This window comes from Tribolium castaneum, chromosome 5, assembly GCF_031307605.1.
Source record: "Tribolium castaneum strain GA2 chromosome 5, icTriCast1.1, whole genome shotgun sequence".
NCBI lineage: Eukaryota > Metazoa > Arthropoda > Insecta > Coleoptera > Tenebrionidae > Tribolium > Tribolium castaneum.
The window spans coordinates 5,779,741-5,800,675 of record NC_087398.1 but is presented as its reverse complement, the minus strand read 5'-3'; the positions used below and the strand labels follow the sequence as shown (position 1 = coordinate 5,800,675).

Here is a 20,935-nt window from a genome sequence, read left to right as displayed (position 1 = left end):
TAAAGATGGGCACGTGAGCAGGGCTGATCAGATTACGAAGAAAAATCGCAACGAAATTTCCACCTTTATTGGACCGTTTAAACACTCGGGCTTAATTTGATCTCCAAAACCATCCGTGCAAATGCAAATTAAATTCTGTTCACTTTGTTTAACGGTTTTTATTACCAATAAAACAAGAAATAAATAATTAAAATTCGTAGAAATGTTAATTTATTAATGATTACTATTGATTACCTTACCTACTTTCAAAGTATTAAAAAAAGCACGTACCATCTTGTAAAAAACCCCCTTTACTTAAACTTTTTATTAAATTGGGCGAATAATTTTCCCCAATATTTACATTCACGTTTAAGCTCATTTATCCCGCAAAACTGATTTACGAGTTTTTCCATCAAACATAAAATTTGGTGAAAGAAGGAAAGCAAAGTAGCTTCCAATAATTTCCCTAATGTAATAAAGGAGAGAGCGGTATCTAAATATTTATAAAGTTATTAAACTGCTTTAGAGGAAATGAGAAACCAGATCAAATTTTTAAAACCCGCAGGAAATTGAACAAACTTTAAGAGCTTGTAAATAACATGCTTTTTGTGACGGTTTCTTTAATTATCTACTTAATTATCAACAATTTCTGAAAACTGTAACAGTGGGAACAGCAGCACCATTGCCAGATTTTTCCTAAAACTGCTGTAAAAATCGGATCATCCGGCATTTTACCATTCACTGCACCAACTAAATTTTTCAAATAAATATTCTACGAGTTCTAGCTAGGCCTAAAGGCGTATAATGATGCAGCATCGATTTTTTTGACAACTGTGATTGGCAGCAACGGGCTAATGCGGTTTGCTAGTCGTAATTTTCGTAGTTTCCATTTGCTCCACTTTTTTGCTTTTTTCGGTTTGGGAATCTTTTTCACAAAAATGAGCATATGTTTGTCATATCTTATTTTGAAAGTTGAATAAATGACTATTTGCCCGTAACGTGACGTCTGAAGCTGAAAACTTCGGCTTCTTGAAAATAAAGCAAACTCGACGTGTCTTCAGAGAGGCAACTATTAAATGTTGTAACGATCCGAGGCTGCATGCGGCAGTTTTTCTTAATTTGCAACTTCGCAACATTCCCCAGGAGGCTGCACGTTGCACTAAAAATTTTAATTTAATTTTCCCCTCAAGATTCACTCGGCGAAATTTAAAACTACGGACACGTCGCGCATTAATTATCTCATAATAAAATTTCCAACTGGCGGTCGCACAAACTCGGCGCATTTATTATTTATTTCTGAATTAGCAATTTGTGTCGGTTTACGTATCGATTCGTTAGCGGCATCCTGGATGCAATTTGCACACATTAAATTTTCTCTGTTGTGCGTTGAATTAATTTTCACTTTGCCTCTCGGTAACTTTTCAAATGAATGTTCATCAATGAGTTACCTTATTGCGGCAAACAATGGAAGTTGTGATTAATGTGAATTTAATTAACTTGTGTTAATTAATTCCCTGCTACAGGAGATGGCAGTAGATTAGACATTGTCGTTCGTTGCTTGAGGAGTTATTTTAGCTAAACTATGTCGATTAACCGAAGCCATAATTTAACATATACAGGGTGTCTTAGGGCTAAATTTCTAAACTTTTATCTTAAAAAAAAACACCGTAGGAATACAATCTCTCCTGTAATAAATATTTTAAATAGTTCCCTTATCTTCTCCTCCATAAATCCAGCGATTATCGTTTCATCTCCCTTTTTGCTTTGAGTTCAAAATAAAAACAATAATTTACATGTAAGCTTACACCTAATGGAGACGCTTTTAACTAATACACGCAAGTGTTGCCATATTTGACCTGGATCTTGTCCTGCGCTCATAACAGCAGCTCTTTAGGCGAAGAGGGTTGAGAAGTGATGCATGATGGCACTCGTTGCGCGTCCTTAAGGATAATCGACAATATCACCCACTTTCCCTGAAGCCCGAACGGGATATTAGACCGTTAGATCTGTCATAAATTTTCACTGTTTTCACTTGATGTTTTAAATTCGCACGATTTCCTCCACTGTAATGAAACATTCAGCAAATGCAGTGGGCAGGAAAAGGGCCAATTATTCATAAATTCAGTGCATTTGTTGGGTATTTTGCGCTTTGTGGCTTCCCAACTGCGCAGAATTTTGATTAGACGGCTACAAGCTTGTGGAGGGTGATATGTTTTCGGCAACATCCCCGTGGATGTGACCCACATAAGCATCAGGTTCTGGCTGGAGGACACTAATTGACAAATCCCGGATTTGGATTGGATGACATCTTATCCTTGAAGATAATCAAGTGAAAAGGGAGTGATTAAGGATAAAGAGGCGGCGAACGAAAACACTTCGCTTAATAGATTTGATTCTTCGGGAACTAGTGCGACAAAAGTGGAGGGATATAAAAGAAAATTTCTTGCTGGTGTTAAAATTTGACTTGCAAATCACAAAGAAAGTTGGAGAGGAGACAGGTGGAGGAAATTTGTTTTAATGCGATTGCAATCTTTCCCAAGCGAGTGCTTAAACTATGCTTAAAAGTTCGGATAATTTCTGCCTTATCTATTGCTTCCATCCGTTAGTGGTGCCAAACATTAATAATCAAACTTAAATAATCATTGCATGAGAAAAAAATTATTGATCAAACACATACGAGTGTTTGTTTTGACTCTTTTATTAACTTTTAACAACACACAATGTTCTATAGATTGAAGTATAAATTTGATTTTTGATGATTTCTGTTTTCAGTTAGTTTAATTTTCCCTTTATTTAGCCCAACATTCATAAAATCCTCGTCAAAAATACAAATTAAATCCAATATTGAACTTAAACTTTCTAAATTAATTATATGCGGGAAAACGAGTTTTGCTCGAGTTCTTGTTGTAGTTATCTATTTCTATCTACCCTTTTCGTTTTATGTATTTTTAAACGCTTGCATTAATTTTAATGTGGGTGCAAATCACTTTGGGTCCTCTCCCAGGTCGATTTATTCTTAACGCAAGATGAGCACCAAATTTCCCGAAAGCACTTTCGATTTATTACAATTGAAATTTACGAAGACGGATGGCATTATTGCAGCGTTCAGGTGAAATAGTGTGGGCAAATTTAATTTGAAATTTAGATAGCTACTTACCGAACGTTATCAGCGGGAAAATTGATTGTCTCGACAACGAAATGACATCGTAAATTACTAAAACGACACGTCTTGATAATGAACAAGTAGTGATAGTGTTGGCTTTGGATGAGAGAGATTAATCCGCAATTTGCCGGAATAATCAAATTAAATGAATAGAAGAGGGTGAATTACCGTCGATCAGCGTTATTATAAGGAACGTTATGAAGTCGGAGAATAGCGCAAATGTGCACTGGAACTCTTGAGTTTGCGCCGGGTGGAGGCGTTCCATTAAAAGATTAGACGTTTAGGGGGCTATTACGGTTGCAGTTTTCAGTTTTTAAAATAAGTTTGGCGAGTTTTAGTCTGGAGCCTTTTAAAAGATTGCCGATTGCTGTTCCGTGTCAGCCGAGGTTTTAAAACTTTATTATTGGGGCTGCCACCCTCACACCAAACATCCCGCTAGTGGATAATAAATGTTGTAGTCACTGATATTGAAAAATTCTGCAACCCCTTTATAGGACTGGTTCGTATTTTTGTAGAAAAGTGGGTTACACTGATGTCAAAGACTAATCACTTCTGAAAGGAAAGTATGAATTATGGATGAGATATAATGACGCTTAGGGAACAGATATCTAGCAAAACATTAAATAAGCTCGATCGCTCATGAATTCTCCACGGCGAATAATTATTTCCTAGTTCGTGCGTAGGTCTATCTATACCCACCACCTTTATTTCTTGGGGATATTATTCAAGTAAGAAGATTTACTGCCTCGTCGTCATGGCACTTTGATACAGCAAGCTTACAAAATTCAAGAATGACAAGCTCTGCGAACTTTTAAATGATTTAAGGTAACCCATCGCCGCCACGTCCGCCAAATCAAAGAAAATCGATTTTCCCTCATCGCCCATTGTAACACCTCAAATCAAATCTCATTTAATTAGCGTATTATCGAGTTTCTCGCAGCGTGATTGGCATGATGTTTTAGCGCATCTGAATGCCGCTGTGCCCGTACAAAGTTCGCTTAATCCAATTTCCAACGGAAACATTCCGCACTGTATCTAGAATTTATATTGAAATTGTTGCGTTACGGTCAGGCTGAATTAAAGTGATAAGCTCTATACGGAACGCGTCATCCCATTTTTTCGCACAGAAATTCACTTCTTTATGAAAATCATATTTTCCGGACGCGGACGAAAAATGAGGGTAATTTTATTTTTGAAGAAATTGGATTTTTTACAAGTAGTTAAAAAACGTACGGCACTGGAATACCTTCGTAGTTTAAAAAAAAAATGCAAGGGTGATATTGATATGCTGATATTTATATTCCGCTTGCCGAGATGGAGTGCGGAGATCTGCATCATAATGCTCCTGCAATGCCCTACTTTTTAAAATGCATACGTCGCCATTACAACCCTTATCCGATTTGCTTTAATATTCACCCAGTATCGATGACGCTGTCTACGAAATACACAGCAAAACGACCAGTATTTTAAAATTTTCAAGTGGAGATTTTCATTTTTAATCAATCATTCCACGTTTTTTAAATTTTATTTGACAATTATTTAAAGAATCATGTGAAAATACTTTGTAGAGAACTACAAATTCGTTCCATCAGATTTATGACCCAAGAAAAGTCGTAACATACATACACACAATGAATAAAGCTTTCAACTTCAATTCCATGTTTTCATATGTGTATCCCATATTACGAGATAACATCAGTAGATCAATACTATTTTAACTTATACCGTGGCTCTAAGCTTCACACGTAAACAACGAAACTTTTCTCATTTTCTGCTAGGTCAGTTTGAGTGAATTTCTGTCTTAAGTGTATCATTTTAAAGGCGAAAACTAAGTTCCTGATGTGATTGGTTTGCGTTGAAAATTTACCGAAAATTGGTAAATGAATTTTTATTTTTGTGATAGCTCCGGTGAAGTGAGATTGAAATGTTTTGTGTTTGTTTAAACACCTACACTGGAACCAATCATTTTTCATTCGTGATTAATTTAATTAAGCGCCGCGTTCTATAAACTTTAATTTTCTCAGGCTGACCCTGAAACGTTTCATTAAAATGGCACAACATAATTTCGTCTCGGTTAAAACCTTATTTTGAAATTTAAATTAAAAGAAAATTATAATTAAGAAAGCTTGGCCCTATCTTTATCAAAGCTTGGTCAAATTAGAATTTCAGTGGCATAGTTTCCATTCCTGGCGCGTTCACTTTCCCTCGACTTTAATAAACTGGCCTTTATGGTTAATTATATTCCAAAGTTGACATTTCCCAAGAATAAACTTGTATAAATAAATAATTACAAAGCGTTTAATGCTAACTATTTACTTTGTTGTTGTGTCCCTTGCGACTCCAAAACAACTGAATCTAATTATTTAGACAAAAATCTGCAAAAACAGCACGAAGTCGACGACTCGTGCTTGTTTGCAAGAAAATCGAGGTAAATGAGAAAGTTGATCCGGGGAAACCTGAGAAATGCTAAAAATTACTCTAATTAATTCGAGTTGTGTTTAGTTAAACTCGAAAAAAGGCAAATGCTCGTATTTCTTCGTTTATTGTTAGTAGTTGCTTTCCAGTAACGAGGTTCAGCTGCTCTCCAATCCTACAAGTTTGAGTTGTTTGGCTTTTAATTATTTTCTCGATTAGACATGTTTTTTGCAAGTCTCAAGTGTCCCAACTTTCCGTCTGGCGTGCAACTTTTTTAATATAAAAATTTCCCAGCTAATTTCCCAGACAACAAACTTTAAGGCCCGAATTATGGCCGAGTTAAGTGAAAACCGTTTCGAACTACCTAACGAAATAAAACAACTTGGGGAGGAGACGTCGATGCCGGAAGAAAACACTCCGACACTCTTAAAAAGTCGGCTATAAAGCGACCCTTTTTGCAAGGGCTTTTTCCAGAGAGTCCCGCAGGAGAGTATTCATCCACATTTGCCTATGAATCCCACATGGAATTTAATCCTGAAGGATACGACCTTAACCGATCCTAACGTCCTAGAGGAAATTGGATCGGGGTAATCTTTTTTAATTAGTGCGGTTTAATTCGGTGCGTGGTGTGGAGAGCGAATAACGATTTAATTCCGCCTTTTTATTCTTTTGCGGGTAAAAATTACGCAGAGGGCAATTAACCCCAAACTTAGGATAATATTTGAACATTCAATCCCAGCCCACATATTGCTGAATTTACCGGCTGTGGGCTGCATGAATGAAAATCAAGGCAAAGTGTGAGATACAAGGTCTTACTGCCGACAGTTTTTAAATAAATTGTTATAGCGCAGCATTTTAATAAAAGGATGCACGTTTAAAGTTTCCTCTCCAAGACTTTTAAAGTTTTAAACTGCTCTACTGTCTATATAAAAGATATAAATCCTTTTACAGAGAATTGCAAAAAGTAGCTTCATCGAATGCGAAGTTTGGAGCTAAGCTATTAATTATTTTCAATGTTAAAGTGGAAAGTTTACGTATTGCTGTACCACATAAAAAATTCAATTTCCCTATGTTAATAAGAAGGTAAAACAAATTTTCTTGTGAGACGAAATGTTATCCGTTCTAAGAAAATTATCTAAATTTATGTCTAATAAAGAGACGTTAGTAGACAATGTCGTTAAACTTCAGACAACTATTATTATTAAAACCAACCATCTGCTTTATAATAGGAGTATTTCTGGAAATACAATACAATAGAGTTTATAATACTCGTATAATAGAATAGCTTTTGTAGATGTACTTTTAGATAATAATTGGCCATCTTGTCAGTTATTTTACGTAGGTATTTCTGTATATTTCTAAGTCACATTTTCCAAAAATAATTCTTTGATAACATTAATCAAGAGCGCCCAGCAACAGATTGCCTTTACGCTTTTTCCCTCAAGCTATCATTCTTTTCCCATCTTCCCGTCATTTAAATTCCCCCAAGCTAAAGCTCTGCCGGACCTCGCTTCATATTCATGGTCACATCTTCACCTTTTTTAGCCCGGTCACCAATTTGGCGTCACACAATGTTTTCCTTATTGTTTGTTCCCCGTTCGCATTTTTATTTTCGCCCGTTCTGAGTCCGAATCATCCCTAAATCCCCACCGACACGCAATCCGGGTCCGGATTTACCTTTGACAAAATCGCTGGAACTTTTCAGGAACAATTAAGCGGAAACGCGGAGAAAAGTCAATAAAGGTATTGCGGAAGTTTGCGATTAGGACGTTTATAAAGTTTGTGACCTGGAGCTGATTAACTCGTTTGATACGGCCATTGGCGCGAGAGGTGGAAAATAAACCGGGAATAATCAATGGGAGTTATCTTTGTTGACCGCCGGACTGATAGACATAATTGAAAAACTTTGCCAACAGCGGGAGAATTAATTTTGTTATTGTCCAATTTCGAGGGAGATATTTCTTTCGGGGGAACGGCGGCGGCGTAACCTAATTTGAGCTCACATCTGCTAATTATTGTCCCCATTTAGCTATTATGCCTAAAACATGGAATAAAGCTTTAATTTCGCCATCTTCAGCGGGCCGGAGTCACACTGGGGCGGTGGTGGAGGTGTCGAAAGAGATTTTTTACGAATCAACTCCCACTTTTTATATAGGTATAAGTCGCGTTAATTTAGCTCTGAAAGCTCCTATTATTATGTCTTCTTACTTTAATAAAATTTGTAGTCGTTGTGATATACATAGTGATAATTTAGCTGTTATTATTAATATTGTCTGCTTGGCATATAAAGATTACGTATAAAATGTGTATGTTAGGTTGTTTTTGCATTTGTAACTAGTGTTTATTGTATTTTAGTTTTAATTGTATTTTAATTTTTTTTTCCTGTAATTGGGTTATGTACCTGTTGGAAAAATAAACTTATTATTATTATTATTATTATTATTATTATTATTATTAAAAATTAATTAAACACTTCGGGGGTAATAACAATGATGGGGTAAAGCGAAAATGGTGTCGTTGGCTGCTTGTTTAATATTTATGGCGTGAATTATTTAAGCGTTTTAAAGATGAAGAAGCGCCCAAGTTTGCGTTTCTTTCGACTTCTAAATATTTAACTCAGTTTAGCTGATTTTTCAGAAAACGGGTAGGTAATTTATTTTCTCCCTCTCTCTTATTATGGTGTTTATTGACATTGATTATTGGACATTTTGGTTGAGGAAAATATCTCTCTTCTGAGAAAAAATGCTTTGTTATCCAACGTGGAGATAAAATAACGATATTGAAATGCTCACGCAAAGTGACAATAAACCTATCCTTAATGGTTTTAATAAACGAAATCTTCCGAAAGCTCGCTCCACTAGATCAGTATCAGAGCTCGGCACAATTACTCAAATACCTCTCATCACTGGCACTAAAACTCGCCAAATTACCTAAACTAAAACTATAAATTAGGATAGTGGCGTGTCTGAAAGCTTAAAGCCCTGACAAACATGTGTAACTAACTCAGACATACAACACGACTCGCAAATGTTGAAAGCAACTAATTTTGTAAAATTTTAATTGCCAACGTAAAAATGTAATTGCAAATGTAGACCTCATAAATCTCCCGGCTTTAAATCGTAATTTCGAGAATTAGTCTCTGCATGAAGAACGAACTTAATGATTGAAACAGATGGAAAATTAACTTGAAATATACCATCGTTTGCATGCGGCGTCCAAAAATCGAAACGCACTGTAATAACCAGTATTGATAAAAGGGGCATTTGATTATCTTTGTGGGCGCTTTGTGCGCTCAACTTTTCCATTGTGTGGGCAAAAATGATATGGATGTTAACGGGTGAATAACTATGAAGTTTCATGCAGATTCAGTGCAACACATTTTTCACAAACGCGACTTTCACAAGCTAAAATCAGTGAAAAAATCAGAGCGCACCCGCCTCTGTATGAAATTAATAGTCATAGTCACTAGCGAAATTATTTGTCGGTTTTAATTTTTGGAAAAATTCTCAGTCAAAGAATTTGGGCACAATAGGACGCTCGATCAGTGACAGGAAGCATTGCCAATGCCTCTCGTGCTCGCATCATTCCGAAGCGATTTGGCACGTTCGCATAAATACTTAATGTTCCCTTCACTTTATTGCCTTTTGAGTGGTCCATTTTCGCTGCATAATTGGCAAAAAGCGGCCATCGAGACACGTTCCCGCTGATGGGAATGATCGAACGACGATTAAAACATCGAAAGTACCAAGAAAAATTAAACAACTTTTGCATAAATAATTCGCTCCTTTGGGTGCACAGTTCGACGCTTGCTCTAACCCACATTTTCAAGCGCTCGTTATTTTCCACACGATTTGTTCCGTGTTAAAACACTTCAAGAACAAATTCGGCCTTTCATCAGATATTTAATGGTTACGGCTCCAGGTTTTGGCGGAGTGTAATTGAATTTTTTCGTTTCTGCGCCCTCGAATTTGGAATTTATTGCTACGTCGATGACGCTTTAAAATGTCTTCTAATAAAATATTTACAGGAACTTTGCGTGTATATCTTTTGATGGATTTTTTAGGGCTGGTTTAGAGACAAGCATAAATCAGTCGGTTTATGGCCATAACGCCGCGACATCGAAAATAAATAATTTTACGACAAATTCAATACACGACTGGTTGGAATAAATCCGATATTTAGAACAAAGCGCACAATAGATCACGCCGATATTGTTATTTTTTCGTGCTTGTCTAGTTTCAAAAGGATGTTGGAAAAGTTGGGGCACTCGGAGATTTGTGGCTTCTCTCCTGTTACAGACAACATCTGCAAATATCCAACAAAGTTTCACCTAACAAAATGGTGTTAATCTTAAACAACCAAAATTTAATTAAACGTCATTGCAGTTTTTGAGAAACAACTAAAGCATAAATTTTGAGTTAGCTTTATAATTTTTCTTGTAGCGAAGATTGGTGAGACGTTAATTAATAACGGTTTTTTACTACACGTGTATTTGCTCTAATTAAAAGGTCTGGACTTTAAAACGCTAATTGGAGCTTCGTAGGAGCAATAATTTTGTCGCATTTATCTGTAAATACAGGCGACTGCTGGTGAGCGCATTTGATCGGAATTTTTTGCTTGTAAAATACGTGTAGTGAGTAGTGTCCATTTCGCCATCAAGAATCATTTAGCAGCTTTTAATCGCCCATTAAAAACCGCCACTTGTGTCGGCTTCCGTGGCGCTTTCGGCGCAATGAAATTTGGCCTCATCAAACATTTAACCGGTTTTAAATTCGCCCAATTCGGTTAACTTAAAATTCTTTTGGCGCTTTCGATTTGAATAAATTTCGTCAGCGGGCCCCCTTTTGAGAATTTCAATGATCTTTTTGCAAAGTGCGAACAAGCATTAGTCTTGTCGCCGTTGAGCCGTGTTGGGTTTAATTGAGCGAAGTTTGAGATGTATTGCTCTGGCTGTGATTGTATTAACGAAATCGAACCGAAGCTCAATCTTTCAAAGTGAATGATTCCTTTCTAATCCATTCTGCTTCGAACTTCACCAACAGCTTGTTTGTTGCAGTTTATTTTCGGACCTTCGCAATCTGTCGGGGACGACGCTGATGAATTTGCTGGCGGCGCTGTTCATGACGCAACTTCTTTACGTTGTCGGAGTCGGAGGAGTGCCGGTAAGTAGGAGGAAGTTGCTGGAAACACGTGATTAAAAACTACGCCACGTAAATTGGTTTCAATGTTTTTTCGCAAAGCACGAAAAAATAAATGGAAAGAAAATACACAGCGGCATGGGAATGGAGCCACGTGAATTTTTTTTATTAAAATTAAAATCTCCGTGTTGATATAGATTTGGAAAAATAAAAGGAAATGTTATTTTTGGTAATAAACCATTCCTTTCCCTTTGAAGCAAATTGAACGAAAGCATTTAATAAAAACAGCTTCCATGAAAGCCGATTTTTCTACAAAATAAGCTTTGTTTTTACTGATCCTATTAAGCTGAGATAATCTCAGCTCACCAGTTCCATATAATAGATGACACTCGTGTTAATTAACCAGCATTACTGGATCTAACAAGTCTGTTCATGAGCGGAATAATTTTTAAAATTATTGCCGATGCAGTTTATGCATCCAAATATTATTTGATCTATGTAAACAGAACATCGAAATAATATTGTATTATGTTTTGTTTTGCATCACTGACGTGAAAATAAATCTACTTTCGGTATCTAAAGTAAAGGCTATTAACTGTTTTTTGAATTTCCGAGCTGCAATACAATCAATTAAAAAATTAAAAAAACTTCGAATACACGTTGCTTAAAGTTCATGCAAGACTAGATCTTGAACTTTGAGAAAGTGGGTTCAACACAAAATCAATATCACACTAGCAGCTGCCAAAACAAAGAAACTTTTATCACGAGTAGTTGCAAGGTTTTGTCCAAAGTTCAGTCTAAAGACGGAAAAATTAAGCAAATTACTCCAAAGCGTCAACAGAAGGGCAGGTTAAGCAGAGCCAACACAAAAAGTCTTGGCGAGATTTTATAAACGAGCTTTAATTAAAGCGTGAATCAGGAAAAAAGGAGCCTCTGTTTTTGCGTTAACGCAGCAACTTTTAAACGTTGGTTATTAAATTTTTTGCAGCCATTTGCGAGTCAACTAAGTCAAAAGTTTCCCTTTTAGGTAGCTAGTAATTGCTAATTTCACCTGGTATTTTATTAAAAAACTTTTACTGCTTCCTGGATTAGTTAAAGCACACCGGGATTTACGTATTTAAAGAAATCTCTCTCGCTCATTTTTAATTTATTACAAAGTTATTAATTTTTTAACGGGGCTAATAGCCTACAAATTGCTAAGCACACCTGTCGGAACTCTCCAAGGAATATATTCCACACAAACTGCTTAACTCTAATGGAACAGTATTTAGCTGTAATACCAAATTAGTGTGAGCTTTATTTATGTTAAATACCTCCATGTTTTTGAAGCGTTCTTCATGTGAGTTTGGACTGAAAACATGTTTTCCTCGTTTCCTCCGTTCCAAAAAACTTACGAGTTAAATAGAAACACGATGTAAAATTGCTCCAACTTCTCCACTTACTCCTCTCTTGAACTTGCTCGCTCCCAATAAATACGCTTGAAAACCAATAAAGCACTTTTTTCAGTATTCAGAAGTCGAATAAATTATTCATCCTCAAGCTGCTTTGTGAAACTTCAAACAAAAGATCGTTGAGGTGAAAATATTACTCAAGTTCTCAAGTGAGCAGAGCTCGCTTCGACTTCTTTTAATTAAGTTGTATACTACTGACATTTTCATATTGTTGGGGAAAGTTTTTCTTGCGAGTGGTAGAAGTAATTTCGTTGTTTTTATCATTCGAAAACAATCATTCTCGAGGAGCTGCTTAAAATTTAATTTTTTCGACGCGAATTATCCAGACGTTGTGCTTTAATAACGGAACCTTGCAAACAAAGCAATTTCGGTCGGGTTCTTGATTAAATGTCGGGAAATTTTCTTATTTTGCCTGCGGCAATCCCTATTATTAGACCTCTTTGCTTTCTTAAGCAAAACGAAGAGCTAAACATTTATTTTCGTGAGTAAGTAGCTTTGGGTTGTTTTTGACTAATCGTGCTATTGATTGCTTCCGATGTCGAAGCAAATTTGTTTTAAACAATCCCTTTGTGTTCGAAATTGGGCACGAATTCGAGATTTATTCTGCTCCTCTCAGACTTGTTTACCACGCTGTTTGGCGTGGATTTGCCTAAATCCGAATGGAGATTTATTAGCGGGGACTTGGCCATTGTTGACCTCTTCAGGCAGTTTCAGACCTGGCTGCCGACTTTGTTGCATTAACTCCTCAAACAGTTTGATGTCTTGCCTTAATTCTCCGATAATGTATTGTAATGAAATGCTTCAGATGGAGTTTAATTGCGCCAAACTGAAATGTAGTCAAGAAACTAATTGCCACTTGGGGTTCACCATGCAACAAATCGATTCCGAGTTGAATTGTACGAAAGTAATTTCCTACTGTTTGGCTGCTGAAGCCACTAAAGGATTAAACTGTTTTCCAAAACCTCCAACAAACTGAATTAAAAACGTAACTTTCTAGCAAAATTGCTTAAGAATATGAGAAATCGACCGTCGACTAAATAATTATATAGAAGCAAAAATTTATTTCGGTAAAAAAAATTTTTGCATGGACGAACACTCAAATCCTTTCCTCGGGCTAAATAAATTTAATCAAATCCATGTAATGAACCAACAAACTGGTACACACTTTGCGGTTAATTAGATAGGACAAACAAAGTAAATAAGAATATATTTTTAGGTTCTATTTACCGGCTAAATTAAAAAACAACATTTAACAATGCATCTAAAGTAAATATTTGCACGCTACATAAATTTGATGGCGAATGAGAGAACATTTCATGTTGGTTGTTTTAGTGCGAAATAAAATTTATGCTTTAGCGTAAAAAATCGTCTCGACAATAATGGTTTCAGTTGGGTCAATATTTGATTAACATTACTCGTTTCTAATAAATCCTCAAACAGAATTACAGATTCAAATTGGGAAAATAAATAGTGGAGTGATGAACTCGGGCCAAATATTAAACTCGGACTTGAATAATAAACGATATTCTTGACACGTCCTCATTAATTATTTTGGTTCCAGTGATTTATTAGGCTGAAAAATTAACTCATAAGCTTTAATACACAACCTGACAGTTATATGGGATAAAATTGCTGATAATTGAAACAGATTAATTTTAATTTAATTGAGTTAAGTTTAATGGAACTAGCTTCGTTAAATTTTAATCGTGTTAACCATTTTGCCGAAATAATTCAATACATTAAAGTTATTTGGGGCAGAACATTTGGTGTTTGAAAGCGCGTAACAAAAGACAAATAGAAGTCATAACAAGTTGTCAAGTTTTTCGCATTTTTTTACCTCCCAGCTCGCCAAAATTTTGAAAACTTACATTTAGCAACGTCGATAACAATCTCCCAAAGCATTAGTCAGGTTTATAGGTTGGCGCCTTCTGTTTTTAAAGTTGGTATTACCCTGGCGCCTCATAAAACTTTTTACGAGTGAGTAACTTCTGCCATCCTGCAATTCATTAAACTCGGCTGATATTCAATAAACGTTTAATCCTCGTTTGGGAAAATTGCCGCCGAACAATACACAAAGTTTCCCGGTAATTTACATAATTACTCATCGATGAAAATTCAAATTTCAATTCGTACAACCCAAGAAGACACCGCGGACAGAATAACTTTCCCGCTTTGTTCGAAACTTTGAGATAATTACTGAAATATTAAGTGAAATAAGGGTTGTCAAGCCTCGGAGCCACTTACTCATTTCTTTAGAAAAACTGGGAACAAACGATTTTTGCATTAATTAAGTATGAGTCTGATAATAAGGTTATAGAGGCCAATTAAATTTTTCACAGATATTGATCGGGGCTAATTGGAATTTCTCCAATTTGAAGATGCGCCCGCTTCTGTTTTATTCAATTTGAAGTCGTTACTGCTACGCTTAACGTTTTTGTCCATTTGGAAAATGACTCGCCTAGTTTTTCACTTTCATTTTCTAACTACTCAAGTTTTAAGTTGATTTTTCTGAAAGTGAGCTCATAAAAATTGTGGGAGTAATCTGTGGAAAAATAAATTTTATTGTCAGTACCGTGTTAATATTATTGTCTTTATTGTCAGTACCGTGTTAATATTATTATATTTAAAAATCTCCTGACAATAGTAACAATAATAGGAAAATTAATAAGTAATTTAACAAATTGACCCGGCGCCTCCACCAAAATTGAACTTAGAGAATACTGTTAAAATCTTTTTAACTATATTTTTAATATTTAATAACAGAAAACAGCAAATGAATTAAAGTTGTACTAGGCCTATTATTTGTTTATTTAGTTATTATTAACTTTTTGAAGATGCGACTTTCAGATTTAGACTTTTTATCCCTACGTCGTACTTTTAAGAAAATTAAAAAACTTTCTAATTTTCCAACCAGTGAAGTGACAAAGTTCGTAAAAAGTGTCGACGTCTAAAAAGTTATGGATTTTGTTACTTAGGTATTTTATTAAAAGATTCCAGTTACTTTTTTATAATCTTGTCTGGTACTTAATAAGCTATTGTAGTCACGAGTTATGTTGTTTTTTTTTAATAAAATATTTAATAAAACACACTAATTATTTTTCTACTAAAAGCACAAACGTTTTTGCTTGTTTTGTCCGTTTCCACATCAGCACATCACCTATTGCCTGGCTGACTTGCCGGAAGTTTAGATAGAATCTTGGAGACGTATTCAGACAGCAACTTCCATGATAGTACAAAGGCAACTATTGCTGAGCTCTTCGACCGGTCTAATTTGAATTGTCAAGAATTAAGTCCTTTAATGCGTCAGTGAGGAAGTCGAAGCTACTTTGCTCCTTCAACAGTGATCACTTTGAGTGGCCTACCGTATGAGGGTGGCAGTCACTAAACTTGATTATCACAGGAACTCCACTGCTGTAACCTAATCAAACGGGACAAGTGTTACTGCAGCTCATAATCGATCCAAATTTTCCATTCGATGGAAATTCCTGTGCAGAAGTGTCTGTAATAAATTAATTCCCATTCTTTTATTTTGTGAATGTAGCACTAATTGCGGCCACTTTCTGCATCAATGGTTTATTAGCGGTGAGCAAAATATTTAACGCGGTCGTCGACTGATTTAATTGCGTTCCAAACTGTGAATAGGTAATTGGAATTTTGTTACCTCTACACTTTTAAGGGAATTTACTTGCAACTCTAAGTTATCTTGCAATTGTGGAAGTTATGCAAAAGTTAGAGAAACTGTCAACTCTGTGGCAACATAGTAAACAACTTTATGAAACAGGGTCTGTGTGTTTGGGTTACATATTTTGGTGTCTAAAGTTTACAAGTTCGCAAAAGTAATATAAGATTTCTCTTTTGTCGTGTAGTTATCCGAACTTTGTCTAGAATTAATTAATTAATTCTTATTTCACTAGACATTTTTGTAACTGTATTGAATAAGCCGTTTCTTATATAGTTCGTAACAAAACTAATTTGATTTCATGAACGACAATAGGCATTGAGCCGTGTTTACGATTGAATTATTGAACTGTAAACAGGGAGTTCACAAACAAATTTGTAAGTGTATGGAACGATCATCAACAATGGGGGCCAAGGTTGGAATTGTTTAATAATGTTTAATTTTTTGATGCTGCAATTCAGTTTTGTAAAACCTCTACGGTGTTTTGGTTTGAACGTTGAAAATTGCATTAAATGTTAACAGCTTAACGACGCTTCGCTTTTTGAAACGTGACATTTCAAAGAATTTTATCACAACAAAATACCGTTCCCCACTTGTAAATTTTTAAATCAATAGTCTGTATTTTTAAACGTCACACTCAGACCGAGTTTTTATTAAACTCCAATCAATTTGACTTGCTAATCGCGAGATTCCTGCACCAAATAAAGTCAATTATCGAACCAAACATCGTCCTAATTTAAATTTTGCTTTATAAGCAAATTAGCAAAAAGCCAAAAACCCGAACGCTATGCCGCTTCCTGTTCCTTGTGGATTGCTTTCCGGTATTCGCGTTGCTTTATGTTCAGAAATTCGGGTTCGAAAATGAAAATGTGAGAAATTTCAAGGTAATGTGCTTTATGGAGCGCAACACATTAGACGGGAAATTCTTGGAATTAATACACTTTGACTAATTAATTAAGTAATTGAAGTTGGGGCTGGGGAAAATTTTAATTTAGATCGACTGAAATAATTTGCAACGCAAGAACGTGGCTCCAAACACTGGTTTCCACTTGACCTCCGGGCGATTCCGGCAAGATTCACTTTTATTCCGGGCCCATTGTTGTAAAAACTTGATGGTTTTGTTGTGTATCACCCTTATGCTGAGAGTAGACAATTCGCATCACGTCCCGAATACCCAAATTTATAGGTCCGACAACTACTTTACTTTATCTGCGACTCTTTGATCCACTTAGAAATATTTTCCGGGCGCAAAGCCGCCCTGGCCTTGTTCCAAGGCTCCAACAACCATGGAAATAGCTCAACGAGAAAAATTGCGCGTCTCTACCTCAGACAATGATTTCGTTCGTTTTCGCATGTCACTTCTCCCAAAGTTAATTCACTGCTGCCATCCGAAAAGAAAATATATTGAGTGATATTGAGGGATTAGAGTGACAGAGAGGAAATTTAATATTGCTATATTAAGATGTGCGAGATTGCGGTCTTGACGAAGGCGAGGCGGGAACTCGGGGCGGGTTCGAGATTATACGGTTAATCTTTTAGGGAAAAATTGGGAATAATTTCCTGATTACACCACATCGATAAAAAATAAATTAAGGGTTACAATTTCTTGTAAAAGGGGATAACACAAATGACTGTTCCTTTGTGAAATACATTTGAGTGCTTTTCCCAACATTTAGATTTCAAAGAGAAAAGATAATTAACCCGTTGTCCGTATTCCGTTCAAGTTTACGTACAGTGGATGTTTACTGTAAATACTTCTCTAAAGAGTATTCGTAATCTGCAACAACAGGCAAAATTGCAATACTAGAGTTAATGAAATCTGCCAGGGAATTGAAACACTTTATGCGATGCAGTTTTATTGACGTTAGAGTTCCAGTCATTTATGTTACTTTCCTGTAAATTACTCAAAGGAATCAAAACAAAAACACAGCTTTCACAGTAGTAATTTATTTGAAAATTATGCAAGTCACAATATCGCCTTATTCTAGCCGCCTCATTAACAGATCTACTTCATTATTTTAATTTCAAATTTTACTTTATTGTACGGGACGTTGATCGCTCGCAAAAAATCAAGATCAATCTGAAGCTTCTCCTTATCACCTAAACCAATACCCGCACCTTTGGCCAATGTTTTATCGTTGTGAACCATCCTGAATTTGTAAGTAAATTTGTTTCTTTCCTGCACCAAACCGCTCAAGTGCATCGACATCTTGAACAACCTTTGATTCATCAAAAATTTCAAAATAAACAGACGATCCAGGTATTTTAAAACATAAAGACTAGGAACATTTGGTTTCAAATCCGAGCTTTTGATTACAACAAAGTTTGAGTCAGAGAAACAGTCAGAGTGATCGAAAATCATATGACTCACAATGTATTTCCTAGAGCCGGCTTGAATGCACTGAGTGGTTTCAAGAAAAGGGCAAAAATCGACATTATTGTCACGATAAATGCAAAAAAGCTGGTGTCTGAACACATCAGCGAAACCCCCAGAAAAGTCACAAGAGTCAAATTTGCAAGTGTAAAGAGGCAAGTTTGTCAAATTTTCCAAAGCGGCGTTTCGGCGATCGGTCACAAAAGAGCGACAAAAGGGGCAAGAATGATTGATTTTGTCTTTGCAATTGTGACAAACACTGTGGCCATTTAAACAGAGAAATACTGGCGGGGTGAAATCACCGCAACAAATCGGACAATCAAGGTCGTTGCCAAGTTGTTCCTCACTGATTCTGTCTCTGGAAAGAGCAATTTTCTCAAAAATTTCAAGTTTGACAAAAGTGGTTTGATTGTGCGCATCTGGTGCTACAGATCTAAGATCAATTTCAGTGGCCAATGCTGGATTAAACTGACCTCCGAGGAACGCATCAACTTTGACTTTCAATTTCCTAATCCCTGTCTTAATAACTACTAAACAAGAAAACTGCTGGCTGTTTCCATGCCCGCAGCGCATGACCGAAACCGACAAAACATTCTTCTTATCCTTGCGCCCAAATTTACTATAAATCAAAAAAATTCCATCTTCTTCGTATTTTACGAAATTGTAGCGTCCGTAGCTCCTTGTCAAGTCCAATTTGAAAGTGTCATCGTCGACGAAATAATCAGAATGCACCACTAGGCAGTGTTTGGTCAATTCTTCCTCGGTTCCCAGCCAACGGCACTTGGTGAAGCTCACAGTGGGGCACTTTATGCGTTTGTAGATGCACTTGTTTTCGTGTTCGGGTACTTGGAATGGGCGCAAGACCGCTGGGCAACCGACTTTGGCGTACCGACAGGGAAAGTCGCGGTTCCGGATGGCGTCTTCGAATGTTAAGTTACGAACGAGTCCGATTTTTGAGACCAGACAACGGCCACAGATCGCCTTGAAGTCCAGGGTCTGGTAGATGGGCATATAGGATAACACGTTGTCGCATTTCGAGCAGTTGGGGGGACCAAAGTCGGCTTCAGCCATGTCGATATGTTTATCCTAATAAAGAAAAAACAATTAAGAATGAGGAAAAAATAGGAAAAAAAGTTGGTATTATTAGCAAAAAAAAATAATTTAATATTATGCCAAAAACATTCACATGTTCACATTTCATTTTTTTGATTTTTTAATTTTTTGATAATCCGTTATTGTTGTTTTTTTTCTTTTCGCTCTTTCAGTAATTTTATTTGTATTATATATGATTTATTATAATTATTGAATAAATTAGTTTGTTAATGAAGACAATAAACGACTGTTTAAGGACCGGTTTATAGAAGCGTCATTAATTTAATTTAAAATTAAATGATTAACTGATCACATGACCAAATTGAATAAATGTGATTGGTCCATTCGTGTTGTTAACTTTTATCAACGAATTAAATTTTAATAATTTTTTTTTATAAACTGGCCCTAAGTGTATTAATTTAAGTTGAGTTTATTAAATCGCCCATTAAGATACGATTATTACAATAGTTTTTCGTCGACTGTAAACTCTTTTGTTTGTTACAAGATTAGAAATTAGATACTAATCAAAACCAATTTAATCTTTTTCATTGCAAGGATAAAGATAAAACCTTATAAAATACCTTCTTTTTTTATTTGAAGTCCTTTTAAATTTTTCAATACTTTCTATCCTTTTATTTAAACAATTGTAATATTAATAATATTATTATAAATAACTAAAAAATAATTATGGATTCTTAAAATGTATGATGTTATTCGTCATTGTTTCTTATTTGTATATAAGTATAACTGATTGTTTATATCAAAATATCATCAAAACGTTAAAATCCGAAAAATACTACGTCTATTAATACTACCTTTTTCGAATAAAATAATTCATTAATATCGAAATTAATAAACGGCCAACAGAAGGGTTTACATTATTTGTGTTTGCAATTTTTTAGAAGTAATATTTGCATAGCATTTTTGCATTAAATAAAAAAATGTAGTTCAATATTTGTAAAATCATTTAAAATCAAGATCAAAATGAACAAATGTTTGCCATGTATCTAAGAATATCGATTATAAAAAATGTAAAAATGATACAATTTAAAATAGAGAACCTTTATTATCTTCTATAAAAAGGTATCTAATTATAAATAAGCTCAACAAATTTTTAGTATCTTGTTAGAGCCTTTCTCGTTCACTTGATGTTCAATAAAGCTGCTATTTATAACCAAGGCATCGTAAGTAGGAAGCAGTTTATTTTTAATTAAGAGAAACAACAAAGAAATGAAACTTTAGACATACAACAAGAAATACTAAAGAGCGAAAATTCATAAACTTCCATTTCGTGAAACATGAGGATAATTGTTTGTAGAAAACAAAAAATTTACACAGAACTTTGAAATTCAAATTGCAAACGCTAAAACATTGTCGTTTCATTAAACTCTGACACACCCAACTTTTATTAAAAAGCAAGGTTTTCCCGCAAATTACACAGGGTGTATCAGAAATACGTGTGTTAATTTTAACGTATAATAGAGCTCAGCAAATAAAACATTTTTTATTTATAATTTTTCGATAAAAAAACTTATTTAAAATTTGGAAAGTACCGTATCATTTTTGTTGTGATAGGGACGGATAATTTGAACAATTTAAAACAACAATGAAAATTGTTGCTATGAATATAAACTAATTAAATTA

General features: G+C 35.3%; 1 protein-coding gene across 1 annotated transcript in view; it reads left to right on the top strand.

The window, feature by feature from the left end:
* LOC103313059 (latrophilin-like protein LAT-2) overlaps nucleotides 1-20,935 on the top strand; it is a 45,930-nt gene that overhangs the window by 14,419 nt on the left and 10,576 nt on the right. The window contains exon 3 of the mRNA XM_015980635.2: nucleotides 10,614-10,719. Within this exon, the coding sequence (XP_015836121.1) occupies nucleotides 10,614-10,719 (106 nt within the window). The remainder of the gene's footprint in view (nucleotides 1-10,613; nucleotides 10,720-20,935) is intronic.